Here is a 23434-nt window from a genome sequence, read left to right as displayed (position 1 = left end):
TTTTTCTTCTAGGGGATCACCGACTCGCCCTTCTTCTATCCCAGCTGGGGGGCAGCCAGCCAGTCCGGGAGCTGCTCACCATGCAACTGGTAGATTGGCATCGGCTCCAGGCAGACTGCTTCATCCAGGAGGATCGACTACGCATTTTTACTCTCTTGGCTGGAAAACCAGTATGTCTTTTCCTCCCATTTTTCAAATAGTTTAAGACTTCCTTTTCTTGAGTTGGGTGTTAACCATAAGTTTTTACCACAAGAGTTCGTACCTCTAAAATGACTTTCCAATGTTGAACACCTTGCACTTAGTGGGTGTTTTATAAGTATTTGTTGAACAGTCAGAAAACAAGTTGAATATTCTTCTTGAACACTAAGGTACTAGAGCTCAGCATCCCAGAAGGTCCCTACCATGTCTTCATTCTTTTGGATCTTTAAAGACTGCATTTTTAAATGCCTTTTTAGTTTAATGAAATTCAGCATCTTTTTTTTATGTACTAATAACTGCAGAGGTTAGTTGATAACTTATTGAGAAATCCTTATTTCATCTTTCTGTCTTGTCATCCTAAAATAATGCAGAAGGACAGAATTTCTCACCATGTTTAATACACATTGGGCATTTAAATTCCTTCATAACCTGGCTTCAGCCTACTTATAGATTATTCCCTTACATTACATTTTCTTTGGTCCAGATAAACTGGCTTTCTACAGCATCCATCTCCTGTCTTCGTATCTTTACATATACTATCCTCCTATGTTTGGAATGCTCTTTTTTTTAATTTATTTTGATTTATCAGCAATCATTTCCATAAGCTTTTGAGTTTCAAATTTTTCTCCCCTTCCCTTCCCCCCTCCCTCCCCAAGACAGTGCACAGTCTGATATAGGCTATACATATATATTCCTATTAAACATATTTTCACATTAGTCATGTTGTAAGGAAGAATTAGAACCAATAGGAGGAACCAGAAGAAAGAGGAAAGAAAACAAAACAGAAGAAAAAAAAAGAGCAAGTGGTATACTTCGATCTGCATTTAAACTCCATAATTCTTTCTTTGGATGTGGGTAGCATTTTCCATCATGAGACTTTTGGAGATGTCTTAGATCCTTGCATTTCTGAGAAGGGCCAAGTCTATCAAAGTTAGTCATCACACAACTTGGCTGTTACTGTATACAATGTTCTCCTGGTTTTGTTCACTTCACTCAGCATCAGTCCATACAAGTCTTTCCAGGTTTTTCTGAACTCCACCTGCCCATCATTTCTTATAGCACAATAGTATTTCATTACATTCATAAACCACAACTTGTTCAGCCATTCCCCAGTTGATGGACATCCCCTCAAATGCCAATTCTTGGCCACCACAAAAAGAGCTGCTGTAAATGTTTTTGTACATATGGGTACTTTTCCCATTTTTGTGATCTCTTTGGGATATAGCCCTAGAAGTGCTATTGCTGAGTTATAGAGTATGCACATTTTTATAGTCCTTTGGGCGTAGTTCCAAATTGCTCTCCAAAATGGTTGGATCATTTCACAGCTCCATCAACAATTTTGTTCCAAATTAGTATTCCAATTTTCCCACATCTTCTCCAGCATTTATCATTTTCCTGTTTTGCCATGTTGGCCAATCTGATAGGTGTGATGTGGTACCTCAGAGTTGTTTTGATTTGCATTTCTCTAATCAATAGTGATTTAGAGCATTTTTTCATATGGCTATAGATGGCTTTAATTTTCTTCATCTGAAAACTGCCTGTTCATATCCTTTGACCATTTATCAATTGGGGAATGACTTGTATTCTTATAAATTTGACTTATTTCTTTATGTATTTTAGAAATGAGGTTCTTATCAGAGACACAGGTTGTAAAAATTCTTTCCCACTTTTCTGCTTCCCTCCTAATCTTGGTTGCATTGGTTTTGTTTGTGCAAATACTTTTCAATTTAATGTAATCAAAATTATCTATTTTGCATTTCATAATATTCTCTGTCTCCTGTTTGGTCATAAATTCTTCTGTTTTCCATAAATCTGACAGATAAACTATTCCTTGCTCTCCCAGTTTGTTTACAGTATCAGCCTTTATATCTAAATCATGTACCCATTTTGACTTTATTTTGGTATATGGTGTAAGAGGTTGGTCTGTGCCTAGTTTCTGCCATACTTTTCTAGTTTTCCCAGCAGATTTTGTCAAATAGTGAGTTCTTATCCTAGAAGCTGAGGTCTTTGGGTTTATCAAATAGTAGATTACTATAGTCATTGGCTACTGTGTCTTGCATACCTAACCTATTCCACTGATCCACCACTCTATTTCTTAGCTAGTACCAAGTAGTTTTGATGATTGCTACTTTATAATACAATTTAAGATCTGGAACGGCTTGTCCACCTTCCATAACATTTCTTTTCATTAGTTCCCTTGATATTCTGGACCTTTTGTTATTCCAGATGAATCTTGATATTATTTTTTCTAGCTCTATAAAATAATTTTTTGGTAGTTTAATTGGTATGGCAATAAATAACTCAATTAGCTTAGGTAGTATTGTTATTTTTATTATATTAGCTTGACCTGTCCATGAGCAACTGATGTTTTTCCAGTTATTTAGATCTCACTTTATTTGTGTGAAAAGTGTTTTGTTTCGGTAGGTAGACTCCTAAATATTTTATAGTGTCTACAGTAACTTTAAATGGAATTTCTCTTTCTATCTGTTGCTGTTGGACTTTTTTGGTAATAGATAGAAATGCCGCTGATTTATGTGGGTTTATTTTATAGCCTGCAACTTTGCTCAAGTTGTTTATTATTTCAAGTAGTTTTTCACTTGATTCTCTAGCATTCTGTAAGTATATCGTCATATCATCTGAATGCTATCCTCTCTTAGCTTCACCATTTACACTACTCAGTTTCTTTCAAAATTCAGCTCAGGTTCTATTTAGTGAGGCTTTCCAACTCTTCTCCGATGTCCATCCCACCTCCTGCAAAAAAAATGTATCCTATGTGTATTTTTATATATCTGTATGTGTACTTGTTAAATTCTTTGATTAATGTAAGTTCCTTGAAAGTAAGGGCTATTTTATTTTTGTCTTTATATCACTTTATATATCACTTTTTTCAGCACACTGTCTGAAACAAAAGTCAGAGTTTAATGTCCTTGTTGGTTGGCTGATTACACATCACAAACCCCTTTGTAAATCCTTTCAGCTGATTCAGTGAGGTAGACCCTAGTAAAGACAAAGTGAAAAACCAGCAGAGTTAAAGATTAATATAAGGTCATGTACAAGCTCTGCCATTCCTGTTTGTTGCCCCTTGCAGGTATGGCGACTCTCAGAACAGAAGAGTATCAATGTCTGTTCCCAGCTGGATTGGAAGCGCTCAATTGCTGTCCATTTCTGGTACCTCCTTCCTCCTACTGCTTCCATTTCCCAGGCTCTCAGCATGTATGAGGAAGCATTCCAGGTAATGAATGTCAGGTAGACCTAAGAGAAAAATCTGGGACACTGTTGTGAGAAGGGAAACCAGACATTCATATTTGTTTTACTTATCTTTATCTTAATCTTTATTCTAAGGCTGTGTTTAAGTTACTATGTTATTTGTGCTAACTTGATTGTTGTTTATTTTTGGTGTGAGCCATATTCCCTTTGTCAGAAGTATTTGTCAGGGACAGTAGAGCCAGGGAGCCAGGAGAATAACAAAAATGATAGCTCAAGGAAGTTGGTTGAGTGATGAGGGCCACATATAACTGTTTTAGGTCATTAAAGCTAGGAGACCCATTTTGGACAGCATGGCTATAACATAACCTTCCGAAATCTTAATATTTATTAGTTTTTTATAGTCCTGTCCTGACTTTCCCAGAAAAATTGAAATGGGATTAGTTTCTGGCCAAAGAATGGATGAAAGCAGTTATCTATAATCTTACTATCCTTTCTCTGCAGAACACCTCTGAAAGTGAAAAATATGCCTGTAGTCCCCTGCCTTCATATCTTGAAGACTCTGGCTGTGTGTTGGAAGATGACAATACAAGGAGACCTCTTAGAGATGTGTGTTTTCACCTCCTTAAGCTCTACAGTGACAGGTAAGTATGATTTGTTTTGCCCTGGAGGGTTTCCCTACAGTCTTGCTGCTGCTCTTTGGCTCTTCTGAATATTCCTTAACTATTAAGAGCTCAGAAGATCTATGATTATATAATAGGAGTAATAGTGACATTTATGTAGTGATTTCATGTATGTTAGGTGATTTTATATCCAAACAGCCTTGTGTTGGGACAGCAAGAAGACTACCAGGACGTAATAGAGAACCTGGATTCAAATCACCATTTGCTACTTACTTACCTGAGTAATTTTGGGCAAGACCTCTTCTGTGGGCTTCAGTTTACTCATCTGTAAAAATGAGGTGACTTATTAAGTGTCTGTAAGGCTTTTTTCAGCTCTGTATGCTATGGATAGTTTGATAGTTGTCTTATAGTATTTGAAGAATTGACATGGAAGAATTAAATTTGTTCTGCTTGGCCCCCCAAAGGGTAGAACCAGGATCAGTGAAAGGGGAGGGTGGTTTGGAATGCAAATTTCATCTCATTGTAATACAGAACTTCCTAACTATTAGTAATGAGTTCCCCATCACTGGAAAATAGTAAAATGCTACATGACTCCTTTTCCAGGGATGTAGTAGAGGTGATTACTTTGTAGATACCAAACACCCTCTGAAGTCACTTACTCTTTGAGGTATCTTTGAGCACCTGGTGTTAACCAAGGGCAGTAACAAAACATCTGAGTTAATAGATTGAACCAAGTAGAAACAAAATACATCTAGAATAAAAAAGAGAAAGGTTGATTGGGGTGGGGAGGGGGGTGGGAAAATCTTTGTATCAGTATCAGATTTCTCCGAAAAGGGTTTAGTATTCAAGATATATAGACAGCAAATAGATATGTACTATATGTAAAACCAAAAGCCAGTCCCCAATAGATAAGTGCTAAAAGATTCATAAGTTCTCAAAAAAAAAATTACCAGTTGTTAACTAAATGAAGAATATGCCAAATCACTAATAACAGAAATTAAATTCAAAACAACTGTAAGATTTCACCTCCCACCTAGCACACTGACAAAGATGACAAAAAATAGGAATAGTCATGGCGGAGTAAAAGCAGTGACTTGCTTGAGCTCTCCCCCAAACCTCTTCAAATACCTGTAAAAAATGGCCTAAACAAATTCTAGAGCAGCAGAACCCACAAAAAGACAGAGTGAAACAAATTTCCAGCCCAAGACAGCCTGGATGGTTGATTAGAAAAGTCAATCACGCCAGGCTGGGAGAGAAAGGCAGTTCAGAGTGGGCGCGCAGGAAACCTGGAGCAGGCCTTGGGACTGAATCACGGGCAGCTGTGGCAGTTTCCAGACTTCTCAACTCACAAATGCCAAAGACAGAACTTAGAAGGTCAGTAGGAAAGGTCTATGATATTGGTGAGAGAGAAGCTCAGTGCCAGCAGCCCTGAGGTGATGGCTGCTTCCGGAGCTTCAGGCCCACAGACTGAGGGGGAATCAAATGGCTGATCAGAGGGGATTGCAGGGATCTCTTTGCTGGTGCTGAGGCAGGATTCTCTTGCTTTTCCTTTGCTTAGATCTGGGTCACAGTTGTGGGTGGTGATCCTGGGGCAAGGAGGAGTGCTGGTGTGGTGGAGCTTATAGTGGTGGTGAAGTAGAAATCCTGCTCACGGTTCCAAGGCAGAAAAGAGTGCTTGTGGTCACTCATAAACCCAGAGTACAGGCCAGGAAAGAAGTAAACCCCTCGCCTTGAATCATACCACCTTGGAAGAACTGAAAACTTACAGGTCCCTAGAAGTATCTCTGAAAACAGCTGCATAAAACCCCCAAAGCTTGGGACAGTACACCCTCAACACTGGAAGCAGACCCCTACCTTAACAAAGAGTCTAAAACTCAAGTAATTTCCTGGGATCATGAATAAACAAAAGGTCCAAAAACATTCAGACCATAGAATCTTTCTTTGGTGACAAAAAAGATCAAAACGTACAACCAGAAAAAGACAACAAAATCAAAGCTCCTACATCCAAAGCCTCCAAGAAAAATATGAATCAGTCCCAGGCCATGGAAGAGCTCAAAAAGGATTTTGAGAAGCAAGTGAAAGAAGTAGAGGGAAAACTGGGAAGAGAAATGAGAGTGATGCAAGAAAATCATGAAAAACTAGTCAACAGCTTGCTTAAAGGAGACCCCAAAAAAATACTGAAGAAAATAACACTTAAAAAATATCCTAACCCAAATGGCAAAAGAGGTCCAAAAAACCAATGAGGAGAAGGCCTTAAGAAGCAGAATTGGCCAAATGGAAAAGGAAGTCCAAAAGCTCACTGAAGAAAATAGTTCCTTAAAAATTAAAATGGAGCAACTGGAAGCTAGTGACTTTATGAGAGATCAAGACATTGTAAAACAAAAGCAAAAGAATGAAAAAATAGAAGACAATGTGAAATATCTCATTGGGAAAACAACTGACCTGGAAAATAGATCCAGGAGAGAGAATTTAAAAATTATTGGACTATCTGAAAGCCATGATCAAAAAAAGAGCCTAGACATCATCTTTCAAGAAATTATCAAGGGAATCTGACCTGATGTTCTAGAACCAGAGGGTAAAATAGAAATGGAAAGAATCCACTAATCACCTCCTGAAAGAGATCCCCGAAGGAAAACTCCTAGGAATATTGTAGCCAAATTCCAGAGTTCCTAGGTCAAGGAGAAAATATTGCAAGCAGTCAGAAAGAAACAATTCAAGTATTGTGTAAACACAATCAGGATAACACAGGATTTAGCAGCTTCTACATTAAGGGACTTCAGGTCTTGGAACATGATATTCCAAAGGGCAAAGGAGATAGGTTTACAGCCAAGAATCACCTACCCAGCAAAACTGAGTATAAGCCTTCAGGGGTAAAAATGGTTATTCAGTGAAATAGACTTTCAGGCATTCTTGATGAAAAGACCAGAGTTGAATAGAAAATTTGACCTTCAAATACAAGACTCAAGAGAAGCATGAAGAGGTATATAGGAAAGAGAAATCATAAGGGACTTAATAAGTTTAAACTATTTACATTCCTGCATGGAAAGATATTTGTAATGCATGAGACCTTTGTCAGTATTAGGGTAGTTGGAGGGGGGAAAATTAAATGTATAGATAGATTGATAGAGGGCACAGGGTGAGTTGAAGATGAATGGGTGATATCTGGAGAATAAAATTAAGGAGTGAGAAAGTATTATAGTGGGATAAGTAGAAAGGGAGAGGTAGAATGGGGTAAATTATCTGACATAAAACAGACAAGAAAAGGCTTTCACAGTGGAGGAAGATGAGAGGGAATGAATGAATCTTACTCTCTTCTGATTTGGGTTAAGGAGGGAATAACATACACATTCAATTGGGTATGGAAAGCTATCTTACCCTTCAGGAAAATAGGGGGGAAGGGGATAAGAGAGCAGGGGGATGATAGGAGGGCTTATTGGGGGAGGGGATAATCAGAAACAAACACTAATAAGGAGGGACAGGGTCAAAAGAAAGAATAGAATAAACGGTGAGGGGGGAAGATGGGATGAAGGGAAATAGAGTTAGTTTTCCACAACGTGACTACTGTGGGAGTGTTTTGCATGACTACACAAGTATAATCTGTATCAAGTTGGTTACCTTCTCATTGAAGGTGGGTGGGGAGGGAGGAAGGGAGAAAATTTGGAACCCCAAGTTATAAAAAGAAATGTTAAAAAATTGTTTTCACATGCAGCTGGGAAATAAGATATGCAGTGGTATATGGGGTATAGAAATCTGTCCTGCCCTACAGGAAAATAGGAGAGGAAGAGAGATAAGAGAAGGGGGTGGAGATAGAAGGAACAGATTAGGGGAGAGGGTATTCAGAATGTATGCTGTCTTGGGGTTGGAGGAGGGATGAGATGGGGAGAAGATTTGGAACTCAAAATCTTGTGGAAGTGAATATTGAAAACTAAAAATAAATAAATTAATGAATCTTTAAAAAATTTTTTAAAAGATAGGAATAGTCAATATTAGAGGTATTGTGGGAAGAAAGGCACATTGCTGTATTGTTGGTGGCGTTGTAAATCAGTACAGCTATTTTGGAATACCATTTGAAATTATGCAAGTAAAGTGACTAAAATGTCCATACCATTTGATCCAGAAATTCTACTAGTAGGCAAGACCCTAAGAAAGTTAATGATAAAATGAAAGACCTCATAAACACCAAAATATTTGTAGCAGCACATTATGTGATAGCAAAGCATTGGAAACAAAGTAGATGCCCATTGATTGACTAAACAAGTTGTGGTACATGGATGCAATGGAATATCACTGTGCTATAAGAAACGAAAATATTATGAATACATAGAAGCATGGAAAGATTGATAAAATCTAACGAACAATGAAGTAAGCGCAGCCCTACCTCACCCACCAAAATATGCACATACACCATGAATATTACAGTATAAATGGAAAGTACAGCCACAAGACATCCAAAAGTGATTATTTACAAGATTAAAAAGAACAAGCATGGCCTTAGAGATGAGAAGATACCTTCATTCCTTTGCAGAAGTGGTCCACAGATGTGGTATTTAACATATATTTTAAGAGTTTTGATATATTGATAAGTTTTGCTGGGATGGGTTGGGAGAGACATGGATCTCCTATATTTATTGTATGGAATGGTTCTCTGGGAAGATACTGTGACAAATTCTGGTGAAGGTAAGAAAATAAAAAATTAATAAAAATTTATTTTTTTAAAAAAGAGATAAAGCCAGGGGGGCTTGCAGCCAAGATTTTAGCATGGACAAAGGCAAGACCAATCCTATTGCAAACACCTGAACTTCACATCCAGCCAGATAATGATCAGAAGTCCAATGAGAAACTATACTAACTGTCTTCTTCCACCCTAGAATTACACCAACAGCCAGCTAGCAGCCCATGGGCAATAGGAAAAATATCCACCAGCAAAGCCAGTACTGGTCTAGGTAACTAAGCAAGTAGCCTCCCAGCAGGACCAGAGATGAGCTATAACTAGCAACTTGTAAGATTGTTCGGGGGCTGCAAGATTAGGAGCTCCCCTCTAATTAGGGGCTCTGTTTCAAAGCCTTAGGTCCTTGGAAGATCCAGGGAATGTCAGGGACCAGGGTAGCATGGCAGCCCTTAATCCAAAGTATGCACCAAGCAGGGCTGACCAACCACTCAGAAGCACAGACAGGGATGGAGCTTGACCATGGTATAAAACTTTAATTCAGGGACAAATCTAGAGAGATAGAAGACTTAAGAAGATAGTAGCCTTAAGAAGCACTGAAGGAGTCAAGAGTGGAAAAAGTTTTAAGAAGCTCTGGACTAAAGAAGACCACTAACTAGATTCAAAAATTATTTTAGATCTAGAGGTTCCCCCAAAAGAAGGAGCAAGTAATTCTATAATAAGTGTAAGTAGAGACTTGAAGAAAAAATGGATTTTCCACAGGGACTACATGAATACCTAGAGAAAAATGAAACAAGAGATAGTAAAGGAAATAAAAGCTTTGGAGTATAGAACTGGAAGAACAAGTATCTTAGAAGACAAAGTGGTAAACCTTACCCCAAATAACAGACTCCTTAAAAACTTGATCTAAGATCAGACAAAAATTGATGAATGAGGGCAGCTAGGTGGCACAGTAGATAGAGCACCAGCCCTGGATTCAGGAGGACCTGAGTTCAAGTCTGGCCTCAGACACATAACACTTAACTAGCTGTGTGACCCTGGGCAAGTCACTTAACCCCACTACCTAACCCCCCCCCAAAAAAAAATTGATGACTGATTGCATGAAGCAGCAAGAAATATTAGAACAAAATTCGAAGATTGAAAAATGTAGAAGAAAATATAAGCTATCTGATATAAAAAACAACCTTAAGTATAAAACAAGTCAAAGAGATAATTTAAGAATCATTGGAATCCCTGAAAATCATGAAAAAGTTTGAACACTACATTTCAATAAACCATAAATGAAAACTACCCAGATACTTTGGAACCACAGGAAAAAGTGAAATCCACCAAATAACCACTTGACCCTGAGATAGTACTACTCAATCTGTGCCCTAAAACAATAAAAGAGGAAAAGCATCCATATGTAAAAAAAATATATAGGAGCTCCTGTAGTAGCAAAGGAACTAAGGGGGTGCCCATCATTTAAGGAGTGGCTGAACAAATTATGATAGATGAATGTAATGGAGTATTATTATTCCATAAGAAATAATGAAAGGAGAATGTTGGAGGAATGTGGGAAAATTGAACAGTAATGCCTTGATGGGGGAGTTGTGAACTGATCCAATCATTCTGGAGAACAATTTTAACTGTGCCCATACAGCTATAAAACTGTACCCTTTGACCTAGCAATACCACTTCTAGGTCTATATCCCAAAGAGATCATAAAAATTGGGAAAGAACCCACATGTACAAAAATGTTTATAGCAGCTCTTTTTGTAGTGGCCAAGAATTGGCATTTGAGGGAATTCCTGTCAATTGGCTAAACAAGTTGTTGTAATATGAATTTGTAATGAAATACTACTGTGCTACAAAAAATGATGAACAAGTAGACTTTAGAAAAACCTGGAAAGACTTGCATGAACTGATGCTGAGTGAAGTGAGCAGAGCCAGGAGTACATTGTACACAGTAACAGCCACTTTGTGCAGTGACTTTCATAGACTTGGCTTTTCTCAGCAATGCAAGGATCTAAGACAACTCCAGAAGACTCATGATGGAAAATGCTATCCACATGCAGAGTAAGAACTGTGGAAACTGAATGCAGATCAAAGCATACTATTTGCTCTCTTTTTGTTGTTGTTTTGTTTCTTCTTTCTGGTGGTTCCTCCCATTGGTTCTAATTCTTCTGAGTCTTCTGTACAACATGACTAATGTGAAAATAACATAGAACTTTGAGGAAAAATAGATAGTTTTCTGTCTAAGCCCATAAAACTTAAATCTAGTTTACTTTCTGTTGTAACATTTGGATTATCTTTTTGCATCTGTGTTAACACAGCAAGAAGTAGGAAATTCAATGAAGTCTCAGCTCAGCCTGTGGTCTATTTCTTGGGCCAATGTGATAATATTTTTCTCTTACCTCTTCTCCAACTTCTCCCCCCCCCCCAATTACACACGTTCTTCACCTACTCTTTCTTCTCACTTTCTCCTGTAGACATTATGATCTGAATCAACTGTTGGATCCTCAGAGTATAACCTCTGATCCTTTGGACTATCGCTTGAGCTGGCACCTCTGGGAAGTCCTACAGGCCCTGAATTATACCCACCTGTCTGAGCAGTGTGAAGGTGTGCTGCATGCCAGCTATGCTGCTCAGCTCGAGAGTGAAGGACTATGGGAGTGGGCCATCTTTGTCCTACTGCATATCACTAACACAAGGTGAGTGAAAGTAGGACCTGCTTCAGACCCCAAAAAGTAATATTCAGGAAATGTGAAGATAATTTTCTTCCAGTTTAATTCAGAAAATGTGTTTTGAGCACTTTGTATGGAATCAGGCCCTTTGTGGGCATTCTAGGAAAAGGACAACTTATAGTTGCTGCTGTCAGGGATTTTATAGTGTAGTTGTTTACTTACTTCCTAGGATTCACTCCATCTGCAGCAGAATGTATTACAGTGCTTCCCACAAAGCCTTCCTCAAGTGCCTTGTCATGAGGTATATCCTGGATCCTTGAAGATGATAGCAATGGAACACAAGTTTTAGGTCCCAGCTTCAATCCCAGTGATTAGGGATTGTGAGCTTGTATTCATGAGATCACTCTAGTCAAGTTAAATGATATTTAAAAATATTAAAAGGGCATGTATTAAGTGTCACGCTCTCAGCTAGAAACTGAGGATTCAAAGACAAAAGTAAAACTATCTCTGCTCTTAAAGAATTTACTTTCTATTGGGGGTATGTAATATGTACCCAGAAAAATAAAACATATGCAAAATAATTTTGGGGGAGGGGAGAGTGTATAGGGAGGAGAATATTAGCAACTGGGAGAATCAGAATAGGCTTCCAGAAAGAAGCAGCTGACTTTTTAAGGAAGCTCTGATTCTCTGAGGTGAAAGTGAGAAGGAAATGCATTCAAGGCATGAGGAATGATGAATTGGAGGAGAAGGGACAGACTTTTGGTAGAGGAACCAATTAGGCTATTGCCATAATCCAAGCACAGGAGATGGTGAGTGCTTAAACTAGTGTGGCAACTGTGTGAGTAGACAGAATTTGATGGATGCAGTAGATACTATGAATAGGAAGTTGACAAGATTTATAATTGATTGGATGTTGGAGAGAATGAGGAGTGGGAGATGACTGAGATTATAAACCAGGGTGACTGGAAAGATAGTAGTGCTTGAGGAAGGGGTAGAGGGAATTAATGAATTGTATTTTGGATGTTTTGAGATACCCATGGCAATCTAGGTAGGGATGTCTAATAAACAGCTAGTAATAGAGGCCTGGAATTTAGGAGTAAGTTGGTTGGGTGTATAAATCTGAGAGAATTCTGTGTATAGGTTATAGTTATACCCATGAGATTGCCTAGGGAAAGAGAAGAAAGCCCAGAACAGCCCTGGAATGGGACTGGGACACACTCGGCAAAAAAAAGAAGAAGGAAGAGCAGCAGCTCAGGAGAACCAGCACTAGTTATAGAGGGAGCTACAAAGATTCGATTTTTGCATTCATGGAGCTTACAGGCTTATTATGAGGAGAAGATACAAACAGATCAATGAGGAAAATGTATGAAAGGCCTATAACCAAAGTGCCCTCAAGGAAGATTTCATGGAGTAGGTAACATTTGACGATCTCATCACTGGATTAGTCTTTGGACAATGAATTGTCTCAGCCACATCAGCACATAGATAGTTTCCTAAGGAATGAAGAGGTTGGGGTCAGCCCCAGCAGAAAGAGTCTATCAACAAAATCATAGTTCCTTGAAGTAATTATTGGAAAGAACAATAGATTTGGAATTAGCTGTACTGGGAACATATTTGAGCTATACCATTTAACCACTTACTAGCTATGTAGCCTGAAGTGACTGACAGCCTCTGAGTCTGTTCCCTTATCTGTAAAATGGAGATGAAACTTAAGTTACTTAACTCACAGGGTGTTGTGCGGAAAATACTTTTATGAGTAGTAAAGCACCATAGAAATATGAGCTACTGCAATATATTATTTTCCAGGCTATAATTAAAAGTCTGAAGGAAGCCCAGGGTTCCAAATTTCTTCCTTGTTCATTTTGTTTCATTGTCAAATAGGCTCTGTTCTCAGACTTACTAGAGGCTCCTTTGTCAGTGAAAAGGAGCAGACTGTGAATGCTTAGGGTTTTATATTGGAAAAAGACAGTGTCCCCCCAACCCTCAGACATTTTATCTTCTAAATGATGATAATGGAAAGTTAACCCCAGGGAAGCAATGCTGGAAACAGGCTGGCGCAGGTAGGGATCATGCTGTCTTAGCAAAAACCATTTCATCCTTTCTTTGTTCTCCCTTCCTAGTATGCGTGAGAAGGCAGTACGGGAGCTACTCACTCGGCACTGCAGACTGTCAGAGACCCCTGAATCCTGGGCCAAGGAATCCTTCCTGACCCAGAAGCTGTGTGTGCCTGCTGAGTGGATCCATGAGGCCAAGGCTGTGCGTGCCCATATGGAATGTGACCAGCACCTGGAGGCCCTCTACCTATTCAAAGCTGGACACTGGAACCACTGCCACAAACTGGTCATCAGGCATTTGGCCTCTGGTGAGTTGGGGTTTCTTGGCCTCAGTTCAAAACTGCACCAAGCCAGAAGAGCTTTGACAGAACCCAGAAGACAGGATTCTTTCTTGGGTAGCCCCATTTTAAAAGTGAGCTGGCTCTGGGTGGATGAAAGATTAATTTTGGGATAGGAGTAGGCAATAAGAAGTAGTAAGGTTGACTTAGTTCCCCAATAATGTTTTTGATCTAAAGTAACCAAGTTCAGCTTGGTAGTAACAGCTACACCTAAGACCTTTTATTTGTCTCATAACCTACATGGAACCACTGCTCCTTATATGTCATTTGTAGAGTTTTAAGAAATGAGGTTGTGATTGGCTTTTTTATTCCTTCCTTGGACAGATTCTTCTTTGAGCCTTTCCTTCATCCTGAGGGTATGACTGTGGCATATTCTATTCTTATCTTCCTCAGATGCCATTATTAATGAGAACTACAGCTACCTAAAGGGATTCCTGGAAGACCTATCTCCCCCAGAGCGCAGCAGCCTTATTCAGGACTGGGACACCGCTGGACTAGTTTATCTAGATTACATCCGGGTCATCGAAATGCTCAGCCGAATTCAGCAGGTAGCTGGCTGAGGCCAGAAGGTTCACAAAAGCTCGATTAGCTTTCTGCCCCCAGCCAGGCCTTTCTGTGACCACTCTGTGCAGCAAATATAGCAAAGAACTTTTCTCCCTTTCTAGGTCATTACAGTCTAATTGTGATGAGACTTAATGAATCATAAATATATTTGAGGGAGCACTTGTCATTTAAGTCCATTACATTCTGCTTAAATATATAAATAAGAGATTTTGATAATTAACTAAAGAATTGAAAGCAGGTGGGTGCTGCTCCTGAATGTCCATCTCTGCCTAATCCAAAAATAATCAAGGAAACTAGGAATTCTAGAGAAGGTTTGGTTTGAATGATGAGAGCAACAGCAATTTTATGGATATGAAATGGGAAGACCTGCAGAACACAAAGAAGGGAAGGCAGTGGGTCAGCATATCTGAGTCCCCATAAGATAAAGCAGAGAATGTTGTGAAATCTTAAGACCCCCAACAATCTTTGCTTTGGTGTTCAAAGCAATCAGCTGGTTTCTGCTCAAAACTTTTTTAAGAGTGAGTGACCAGATTAAAAATGTTTAGATGTGGGGAAGTAATCTGAGAGTAGAGTAACCCATAAGGAGAAGATAACAATTTGGAAGCATAGCAAGAAGCAGTTTTGTAGGGAGGAAGTATGGCCCTTGTTTCTGTCTTTTGGTTCTTACCATATCCTGGCTGGGCCCTGACTATGGGATATCCCCTTTCTACAGGCTCGCAGCTCCCATCCCTGAGTAATAAGGGATTGAACTTGGGCTAAATAAGAGTCATGATTTCTTCTGTCTAGTCCATCCTTTCCATTAAAGTTTTATCAGGATCATTTGATCCCTTTCAACAGTGAGAACAGAAGCTCAGAAAGATGACATGACACCTTCAGGGTAATGCAGCAAATTGGGGATAGAGCCTGAATTAGAACCCAGGTGTCCTGATTCTTGGGGTGGCTACATTGCAGGATCTAGCTTGGGGAGGGGGATGGCTGTGGGCATGAGCCTCCTGAGACTGACCCTTTCTTCTTGTCAGCTCGATTGTCCAGGCTATGAACTAGAGAAATTGCATACCAAAGTGACCTCTCTTTGTAACCGGATAGAGCAGATTCACTGTTCCAATGCCAAGGACCGACTGGCCCAGTCAGGTAAACTCCTATTTGTCTGTCCATCTATGTCCATCCATCTGTCTAGGTTCTCAGTATTCTCAGGGCTAAGCTCTTGTCTCTTGAGTTGTGTGTCAGGGCTAGCTGGGCACACTGAACAGTTTCACTTCTGTCTTCCAGACATGGCCAAGCGTGTGGCCAACATCCTTCGGGTTGTTTTGAGCCTTCAGCAGGCCCCAGATGGAGCCCCGGATTCACCTGCAGACCTGCAGCGTGTCCCTCTGCGCTTGCTGGCTCCCCACATTGGCCGGCTCCCCATGCCCGAGGACTATGCCTTAGAGGAGCTGCGTAGCCTCACACAGTCCTACCTCCGAGAACTGACCGTGGGGAGCCAGTGAGCCCCTGGGCCTCTGCCCCACCCCATCCCATCTGCTTCTCGTGCAAATGCTGGTGCGTGTTCTGTTTGGATAATTCATTCATTTGCCATTCTCCTGGACAGAGAAGGGGAGAGGTGTTGTTGTCCCACTCCCCGTATCCCCCTACTGCACACAGTGCCCTCCACGGCCTGCCAGGTCCATTTACGGGGGTGGGGAGCAGCAGTGGGGTTTTTAGAGTCCCAAGTAGGAGCTCAAACCTCCAGTGAGGTCACAGTCACTATTGTTGTTTTGTTGTGTTGGGTTTTTAATGGTCAATAAAGCACCTTGGGCAGACTCTCCTCAGTAAGCAGGGGGACCCTCCAGCCCCTCACTATCTTCCGTTTCCATTTGCTGCAGGTCTCATGTCCTCTTTAGGGATGGAGAAGTCTTGCTCCCTAAGGAGTCATTCCCCCATCCCTCACCCCACCGCACCCCATCCCCTTCTGACCTACCCCAGATTGGGAGGCATCTTCAAGTTGTTTCTTTTTAAACACTGAGATTTTCTAGCTCATAGGCTAGAACAGGTTGGATTGAGTGAAGGAATTTAATGAGTCCTTTCTAAGCTCATCATAGTGCGGGGGCTAAGTCCTGCATTCCTTAGTTGTTGGCTGTTTTGTCATCTTGGCACTGCTCTGGGAATGGAGCCCCACCCCTGCTGCCTTGGGGTTCAGATTCTCGGTCATAATCCTTGACAACTCTGGGATAAATATGTCTCACCCACCCCCATCCTCTACTCCCAGCAGGTCCTTGTAAACCAGCCAGCCACTTTTGTTTTTTCATACACTTTAGAAGCTTGTCAGGTGGCCTTTACCCCTGTTCATCCTCCCCACTTGCTGAATGTATCAATGTGTAACATGTCTGCTGGACCTCTTGCCAAAGCAGGGAGTCATTAGAAGGTGGGGGAGCCTGGAGAACAGAGACTTGCCCACTGTCCTCCCCACACACCCACACACACACACACACACACACACAAACACACACACCCGACCAACTTGTGGCTGCCTCCCCCATATATGTGTAGACTGGCCCCTCCATTTAGTAGCATCTGAAGTCAAATGAAGACTGTATGTGCCGTACCCTAGAGGAGGAGAGGAGGCCCCTGTCAGACAGCTGCTGGCCCATGGGAAATCCCAAATAACAGACTGGGGTATCTGGTGTCAGGTACTGCTGTGAATATCAGCTTTACCCAGGGTCTTTATGCATGAGGATTATGTAAAGGTTTTTATTAAAACATATATATATATATAAATAAATGATCTAGATTATTTTCCTGTCTGTTTTTCTGAAGCTACTTTCTTAAAAAAATTAATAAATAAAATGTTTATCACATTCCTGGAGCTGATTTTGCCTTTGCGTTTTTGAATGAATTTAAACCAGATCAGAAGAGTGGTTTAAAGGTTGCGTCTACAGAAGAGAAAACTTTGTTGTAGTTGTTTCAGTCATGTTGGACTGTTTGTGAACCCATTTGGGGTTTTCTTGGCAAAGATGCTGGAGTGGTTTACCATCTTCTCTAGCTCATTTTACAGATATGGAAACTTAGATAAACAGGGTTAGGTGACTTGCCCAGGGTCACACAGCTAGTAAATATCTGAGACTGAATTTGACCAGTCTAACTGAAAACATTTAGTATTTGATTCACTTTTTTTTGCCATTTTTTTCTTTTTTTTGCTAGTTAATGGGGTTAAGTGACTTGCCCAGGTTGACATAGTAAGTGTCAAGTGTCTGAGCCCAGATTTGAACGCAGGTCCTCCTGACTCCAAGGCTAGTGCTCTATCCACTGCTTCACCTAGCTGCCCCTATTTGATTCACTCTTAAGATGTTATCTGCCAAAGTGAGGCTTGACATTTAAGGGTAGGCTTTTGTCCTTTACTGATTGGCCTGAGAGCTAGGGGTCAGTGTTATTGGCCATAACTCTAAATCTGTTTCCAGTTTTTATTTAATGGTGACTTTGCTCATAAGTCCCTTCTCCCCTCCCCCCACCAAAAATAAAACAAAAAACGGATTTAAGTGATCACCTAAAAACAGCAGAAATCTGTTTTGAAAGTGTACTATAAAGAAACCTACCAGCAATTTGTTAAATAGAAAGTCATCATGTCTTAAATATGAGGACATAAGCATGAATGAGATCTGACAATGATATGTCAGGTCTCCACTTGGCAGAAATGATTAAACTTTTGAGTGAATGGCTAAGGCTAGAATTTTGTAGGGAGTGAGGGAGGATAGAAAAACATTACCTGGACTACTAGCTAGGTCATGGAACCCCTTTCAGTGAATCCGTGGGTATTCTTGATACTGAATAGGAACAAAAATTTAATATTAACCGGTCTCTTCATAAGTGGCAAACATTGGTTTCTATTCAAAGAACCAACTTTTTGGAAGCTGTGAAGCCCATTTGATTGCTACTCCCAGGCCACCACTATTAATGTGGTAGGAAAAGTTTAACCCTCATTTTTCTGTCCCAAGATGGACTATATCACTTAAGTTACTATTCACATTCTGAAGGTTTAGAGAATGAATTAACATAGTACTTTAAAAGAATCTCCTAAAAAAAAATTTAGTTATCCTTGAATAATGGCAAAAAAATTAGACCAGAGGAGTCCCTTTCGCAGGCATTTATTTGCCATATGTTACCAATATTAAAATAGTACTCATTAGATTATAAACTCCTTGAGGGCATGGACTGTCCTCTGCCTCTTTTTGTACCCCCAGCACTTAGCATCTAGCATGTTAAAGAAATGTTCATTGATGGATGGATGGATAGTGAGAATACATTCAGTGGTACTTCACATTTGAGGACACTATGCCTGTTCTATCATCTCAAATTCTTAATAAGTTAGGAGCCAAAAGTATTGGGAATTGAGGGGATACACATCAAATTGGGGAATGGCTGAACAAATTGTGGTATATGAATATTATGAAATACTATTGTGCAATAAGAAATGATGAACAGAAAGATTTCAGAAAAACCTGGAAAGATTTGTATGAACTGCTGCAAAGTGAAATAAGCAGAACCAGGAGAACATCGTACAAAATATCAGCAACATTGTGTGATAATCAACCATGAATGACTCAGCTCTTCTCAACAACATGCTGATCCAAGATGAGTAGAAAGGACTTACTTATGAAGGAAAATGCCATCCACATCCAGATAAAGAACTGATGGACTCTGAGTGCAGATTGAAGCATATTTTTTTCACTCACTTTATTCTTTTTCATGTTTTTTTTTCCTTTGATCTGTTCCTTCTTTCACAATTGTGACTAATGGAAATAGTTTTATATGATAGCACATGTATAACCTATATCAAATTGCTTAGCATTTTCTGAAGAGGAGAGAGAGGGAGAAAGATTTTGGAACTCAAAATCTTGTAAAAATGAATCCTAAAAATTGCCTTGACATGTAATTTGGGGGGAAATACTATTAAAAAATCTCTTGGCACTAAAAAAAAATTCATACTAGAATTTTATTTTTTTCCTGAAGCAGATCGAATTTATCATAATGAATTTTTAATTTCCTGTCTTCATTGTTAAAAAATAAGGTCATTTGCCCATCTCAAATCCTTTATCAGCTCTATAATTCACCATGATTTTTCCCCCAATAAAGCACCTACAAAAACTTAGAAGAAAAAAAAAGAAATAATGACCAGATTTCAGAAAAACCTGGAGAGACATGAACTGATGCAAAGTGAGGTGAGCAGAACCAGGAGAACATTGTACACACCAGCAAAATTGAATGATGAACAACTCTGAATGACTTAGCCTTTCTCAGCAATACAATGATCCAAGAGAACTCCAAAGGACTCATGATGAAGAATGCTATTCACTTCCAGAGAAAGAACTCATGGAGCCTGAATGCAGATTGAAGCATACTATTTTTCTTTTAAATTATTTACTTTTAGTTTTCAACATTTCACTTCCATAAGATTTTGAGTTTTAAATTTTCTCCTCCCCCCAAGACAGTGTGCAATCTGATATGGGCTCTACTTATACATTCATGTTAAACATATTTTCCCATTAGTCAAGATGTAAAGAATTAGAACTAATGGGAGGAACCATGAGAATGAAGAAACAAAACAAAAAAAACAAAAGGAGAGAAAATGGTATGCTGTCTTATGCATTCAGACTCTATAGTTCTTTCTCTGGATGTGGATGGCATTTTCCATCATTAGTCTTTTGGAGTTGTCTTAGATCCTTGCATTGCTGAGAAGAGCTAAGTCTGTCAAAGTTAGTCATTGCATAATGTGTTTGTTCCTGTGTACAACGTTCTCCTGCTCACTTCACTCAGCATCAGTCCATACAAGTCTTTGCAGGTTTTTCTGAACTCCACCTGCCCATTATTTCTTATAGCACGATAGTATTCCATTACATTCATATACTGCAACTTGTTCAGCCATTCCCCAAGTGATGGGTATCCCCTCAATTTCTCAATTCTTTGCCACCACAAAAAGAGCTGCTATAAATGTGTTTGTACACGTGGGTCCTTTTCCTGTTTTTATGATCTCTGAAATACAAACCTAAAAGTGCTATTGCTGGGTCAAACAGTATACCCAGTTTTATAGTTCTTTGGGCACAGTTCAAATTGCTTTCCAAAATGGTTGGATCAGTCACAACTCCACCAATAATGCATGAGTGTTCCAATTTTCCCACATCTCTAACATTTATCATTTTCCTATTTTGTTCTTATTAGCCAATCTGATAGGTGTGATGTGGTACCTCAGTTGTTTTTATTTGCATTTCTCTAATAAATAGTGATTTAGAACATTTTTTCATATGACTATAGAGGGCTTTAATTTTTTCATATCCTTTGACCATTTATCTAAGCATACTGTTTTTCATTTCCTTTTTTCTTTTTCAGGGGGGGTATCTCTGTCTTATTTCACAACATGACTAATACAGAAATATGTTTTGCATGATTGCACATGTATAACCTGTATCAAATTGCTCACTGTCTCAGTGGGGGGAGAGAATTTGGAACTCAAAATTTTTAAAAATTAATGTTAAAAATTACCATCATATTTAATTGGGGAAAATATTATTTTAAAAAATGAGGAGCCAATCAGAAGTTAAAAAAGAAAGCAAAATGTGCTTTTTAAAAAATTTTTGCTTTTTAGTGAGGCAATCAGGGTTAAGTGACCTGCCCAGGTCACACAGCTAGTAAGTGTCGTGTCTGAGGCTGGATTTGAACTCAGGTCCTCCTGACTCCAAGGCTAGAGTTCTATACTGTGCCACCTAGCTGCCTCCTTTTTTTTAAAGAGATTTTTTTCTTTGGGGGGCAATTGGGGTTAAGTGACTTGCCCGGGGTTGAACAGCTAGTAAGTGTCAAGTGTTTGGTCTGAGGCCAACTTTGAACTCAGGTCCTCTTGACTTCAGGGCCAGTGCGCTATCCACTGCATCACCTAGCTGCCCACTAAAAATGTGCTTCTGTAACATCTTAGTGTACATAGCACTAGAAACTTCCTCTGTACAAAATGCATCATGCTGAATAAAGTAGATGTAGCATTCATTTTTCTTTTGTTTGAGATTTTGGCTCTGCCAGTGTACTCTGAAATGATTTCATGTAGGTTTAATCCAGGAAGTAGGAGTAAAGTCACAATCAGGTACATGACAGGAAAGATTGTGGACTTGCTGCCTGAGCCAAGCAACTATAACAAAAGAAATAATGCTCCTGTAGTACATTTTAGGTTTCCCTTCCTTCCGTGTGAAGAGGCATCTCCGCCAGCTAACAGCTCTGAGCTGTGTCTTCCCTCATTTGGTGGAATCTCTGCTGTTGCTCACTAGTCTGTTTATTGGAACCAAAGATTCTAGGAGCAGGAATGGGTATAAGGTGATCAGCCAGGCAGGAAACCATGATCGAGTAGGAAACACCAGACTGTCCAGATGAATTTAAGTAGTAAATCAAAAGGGACACCAAGGAAAAATACTCATGACTGCAAGTGGAAACCTGGCTTTCTCCCATTCAAGGATTTCATCAGCTACCAGCACTTCTTGCCATCCTTGTAACTCTTCTTCCTGGATGACAGTCACTGCAACCAGCATGCTCCTGCAGCTGTCCTTTCTCTGCCATAGTCACTACAGGGCCTTCAAGCCTCCTCACTGCACTGCCACCAATCCCTATAGAAAGAAACTACAACCGAAACAGTCCTTCACTGGACCCTCAACCCAAGTTAATTTTCTTAGGAGAAAATTAAAAGAAGCTGCCTACCATTCTGCCCAGACTTCTAGATAAGGGAATATTGCTCGTCCATAACATCTTGTTCTGAACCCTCAGGGAGTTTTACCTCCCCAAAGTATATTACCTCAGAGGCCTGAATGTTTTAGTTCTTAAGACCTGCATGTGATGTTGGGAGTCAGTCCTGACTCAAACCCAGATATGTTTTTGTCAAGTGACAACTTCTCCAAGCTTCAATTTTCTCATTTATTAAAAGGAAAAAAAATGGGGGAGGAGGTGAATGATATTTGTATCACTTATCTCCCAGGGTAGTTTTAAGGGGAAAGTGTAGGCATAAAAATCTATATAGAGACATGACCTATTAATGATGTTATGTCACATAGAATCTGAGTTGAAAAGAAGCTCAGTGGTCATGTAGGCAAACCTAGCTGAACAAGCATGTCCTATACAATTATGCACCCTCTGCTTAAAGAGCTCCAGGGATGGGAAATCACTTACCAAGGCAGCCTGTTCCACTTTTGAATGGCATTAGTTGTTAGTTTCCCTTCTATCAAGCTGAGATCTGCACCTATGCAAATCCTACCCATTGTTAATGACTCTGGATCAAAAGCTAATGACAAGCGTAATTCCCTTTCCATGGGGCAGTCCTTGACACAGCTTCATGAAAACTGTTATGTCTCTCCTAAAATTTCTCTTCCTCAGGCTAAAATATCATCAGTCCCTTCCACCAATTCATGTATGTCATAGTCTCAAGTATTTTAGTTGCTTTTTCTCTGGACATGCTGAAATTTGTGAGTGTCCTTCCTAAAATATGTCCTCCTAAACTAAACAATGTTCCTATATGGTCTGACCAGGCAGAGGACAGTAAGACTATCACCTCTCCCTCCTTTTAAGGCATGCTTATCTTTCAGCAGCCCAAGATCACATTAGCTCTTCCAGCAGCTGTCACAATATTCTGTTGAGGTTGTATTCCCTAATCCTGTGGGGTTGCAGTTAAATATTTTTTTACCCAAAGTGTAGAATTGTATGTTGTTTTAAACTCCATGTTAGTGGGTTCATCCTCTCATTAAGTCTGTCAAAATCTTCTCAGATCCTAATTGTTCTCCATTGTGTTACCTATCCATCTCAGCTCTGTGTCACTTGTAAATTCTGGTAAGTATGTCATCTTGTGCCTTCGTCTCAGTCACCAATTAAAATGTTGAACGTGAAGGTCAGAGGGCAGATCATGGGAGCACTCTCCCACATAGCCATAAAAATTGATGCCAATCATTCAGCTACTTCCTGATCCACTTTATTGTACTATCACCCAGCCCATATCTCTCAGTCTTGTCCACAGTGTGACAGACTTTGTCAGATAACTTTCCTGAAACTGAGGTGTATTATGCTTTTGGCATTCCCATCTTATAGCCTAGTAATCATGTCTAAAAAGGAAATAAGATTGGTATGGCAT

General features: G+C 39.7%; 1 protein-coding gene and 1 pseudogene across 1 annotated transcript in view; one reads left to right on the top strand and one right to left on the bottom strand.

Annotated features, from left to right (window-relative positions):
• NUP98 (nucleoporin 98 and 96 precursor) overlaps window positions 1–17155 on the top strand; it is a 104072-nt gene extending 86917 nt beyond the window's left edge. Inside the window, 8 exon segments of the mRNA XM_020967666.2 lie at window positions 13–170; window positions 3287–3430; window positions 3907–4046; window positions 11163–11384; window positions 13478–13719; window positions 14143–14297; window positions 15333–15444; window positions 15583–17155. Coding sequence (XP_020823325.1) covers window positions 13–170; window positions 3287–3430; window positions 3907–4046; window positions 11163–11384; window positions 13478–13719; window positions 14143–14297; window positions 15333–15444; window positions 15583–15800 — 1391 coding nt within the window. The 3' untranslated portion in view covers window positions 15801–17155.
• A 4056-nt stretch (window positions 17156–21211) lies between these two features.
• LOC110195158 (ADP-ribosylation factor-like protein 6-interacting protein 1 pseudogene) lies at window positions 21212–21851 on the bottom strand (annotated as a pseudogene).
• Between the last annotated feature and the right edge of the window lie 1583 nt (window positions 21852–23434).

The sequence above is a fragment of the Phascolarctos cinereus genome, unplaced genomic scaffold (assembly GCF_003287225.1).
Source record: "Phascolarctos cinereus isolate Bilbo 61053 unplaced genomic scaffold, phaCin_HiC Scaffold_726;HRSCAF=1367, whole genome shotgun sequence".
In the NCBI taxonomy this organism is placed as follows: domain Eukaryota; kingdom Metazoa; phylum Chordata; class Mammalia; order Diprotodontia; family Phascolarctidae; genus Phascolarctos; species Phascolarctos cinereus.
The sequence above is the reverse complement of the archived record's forward strand: the minus strand, read 5'-3'. Positions and strand labels throughout refer to the sequence as shown.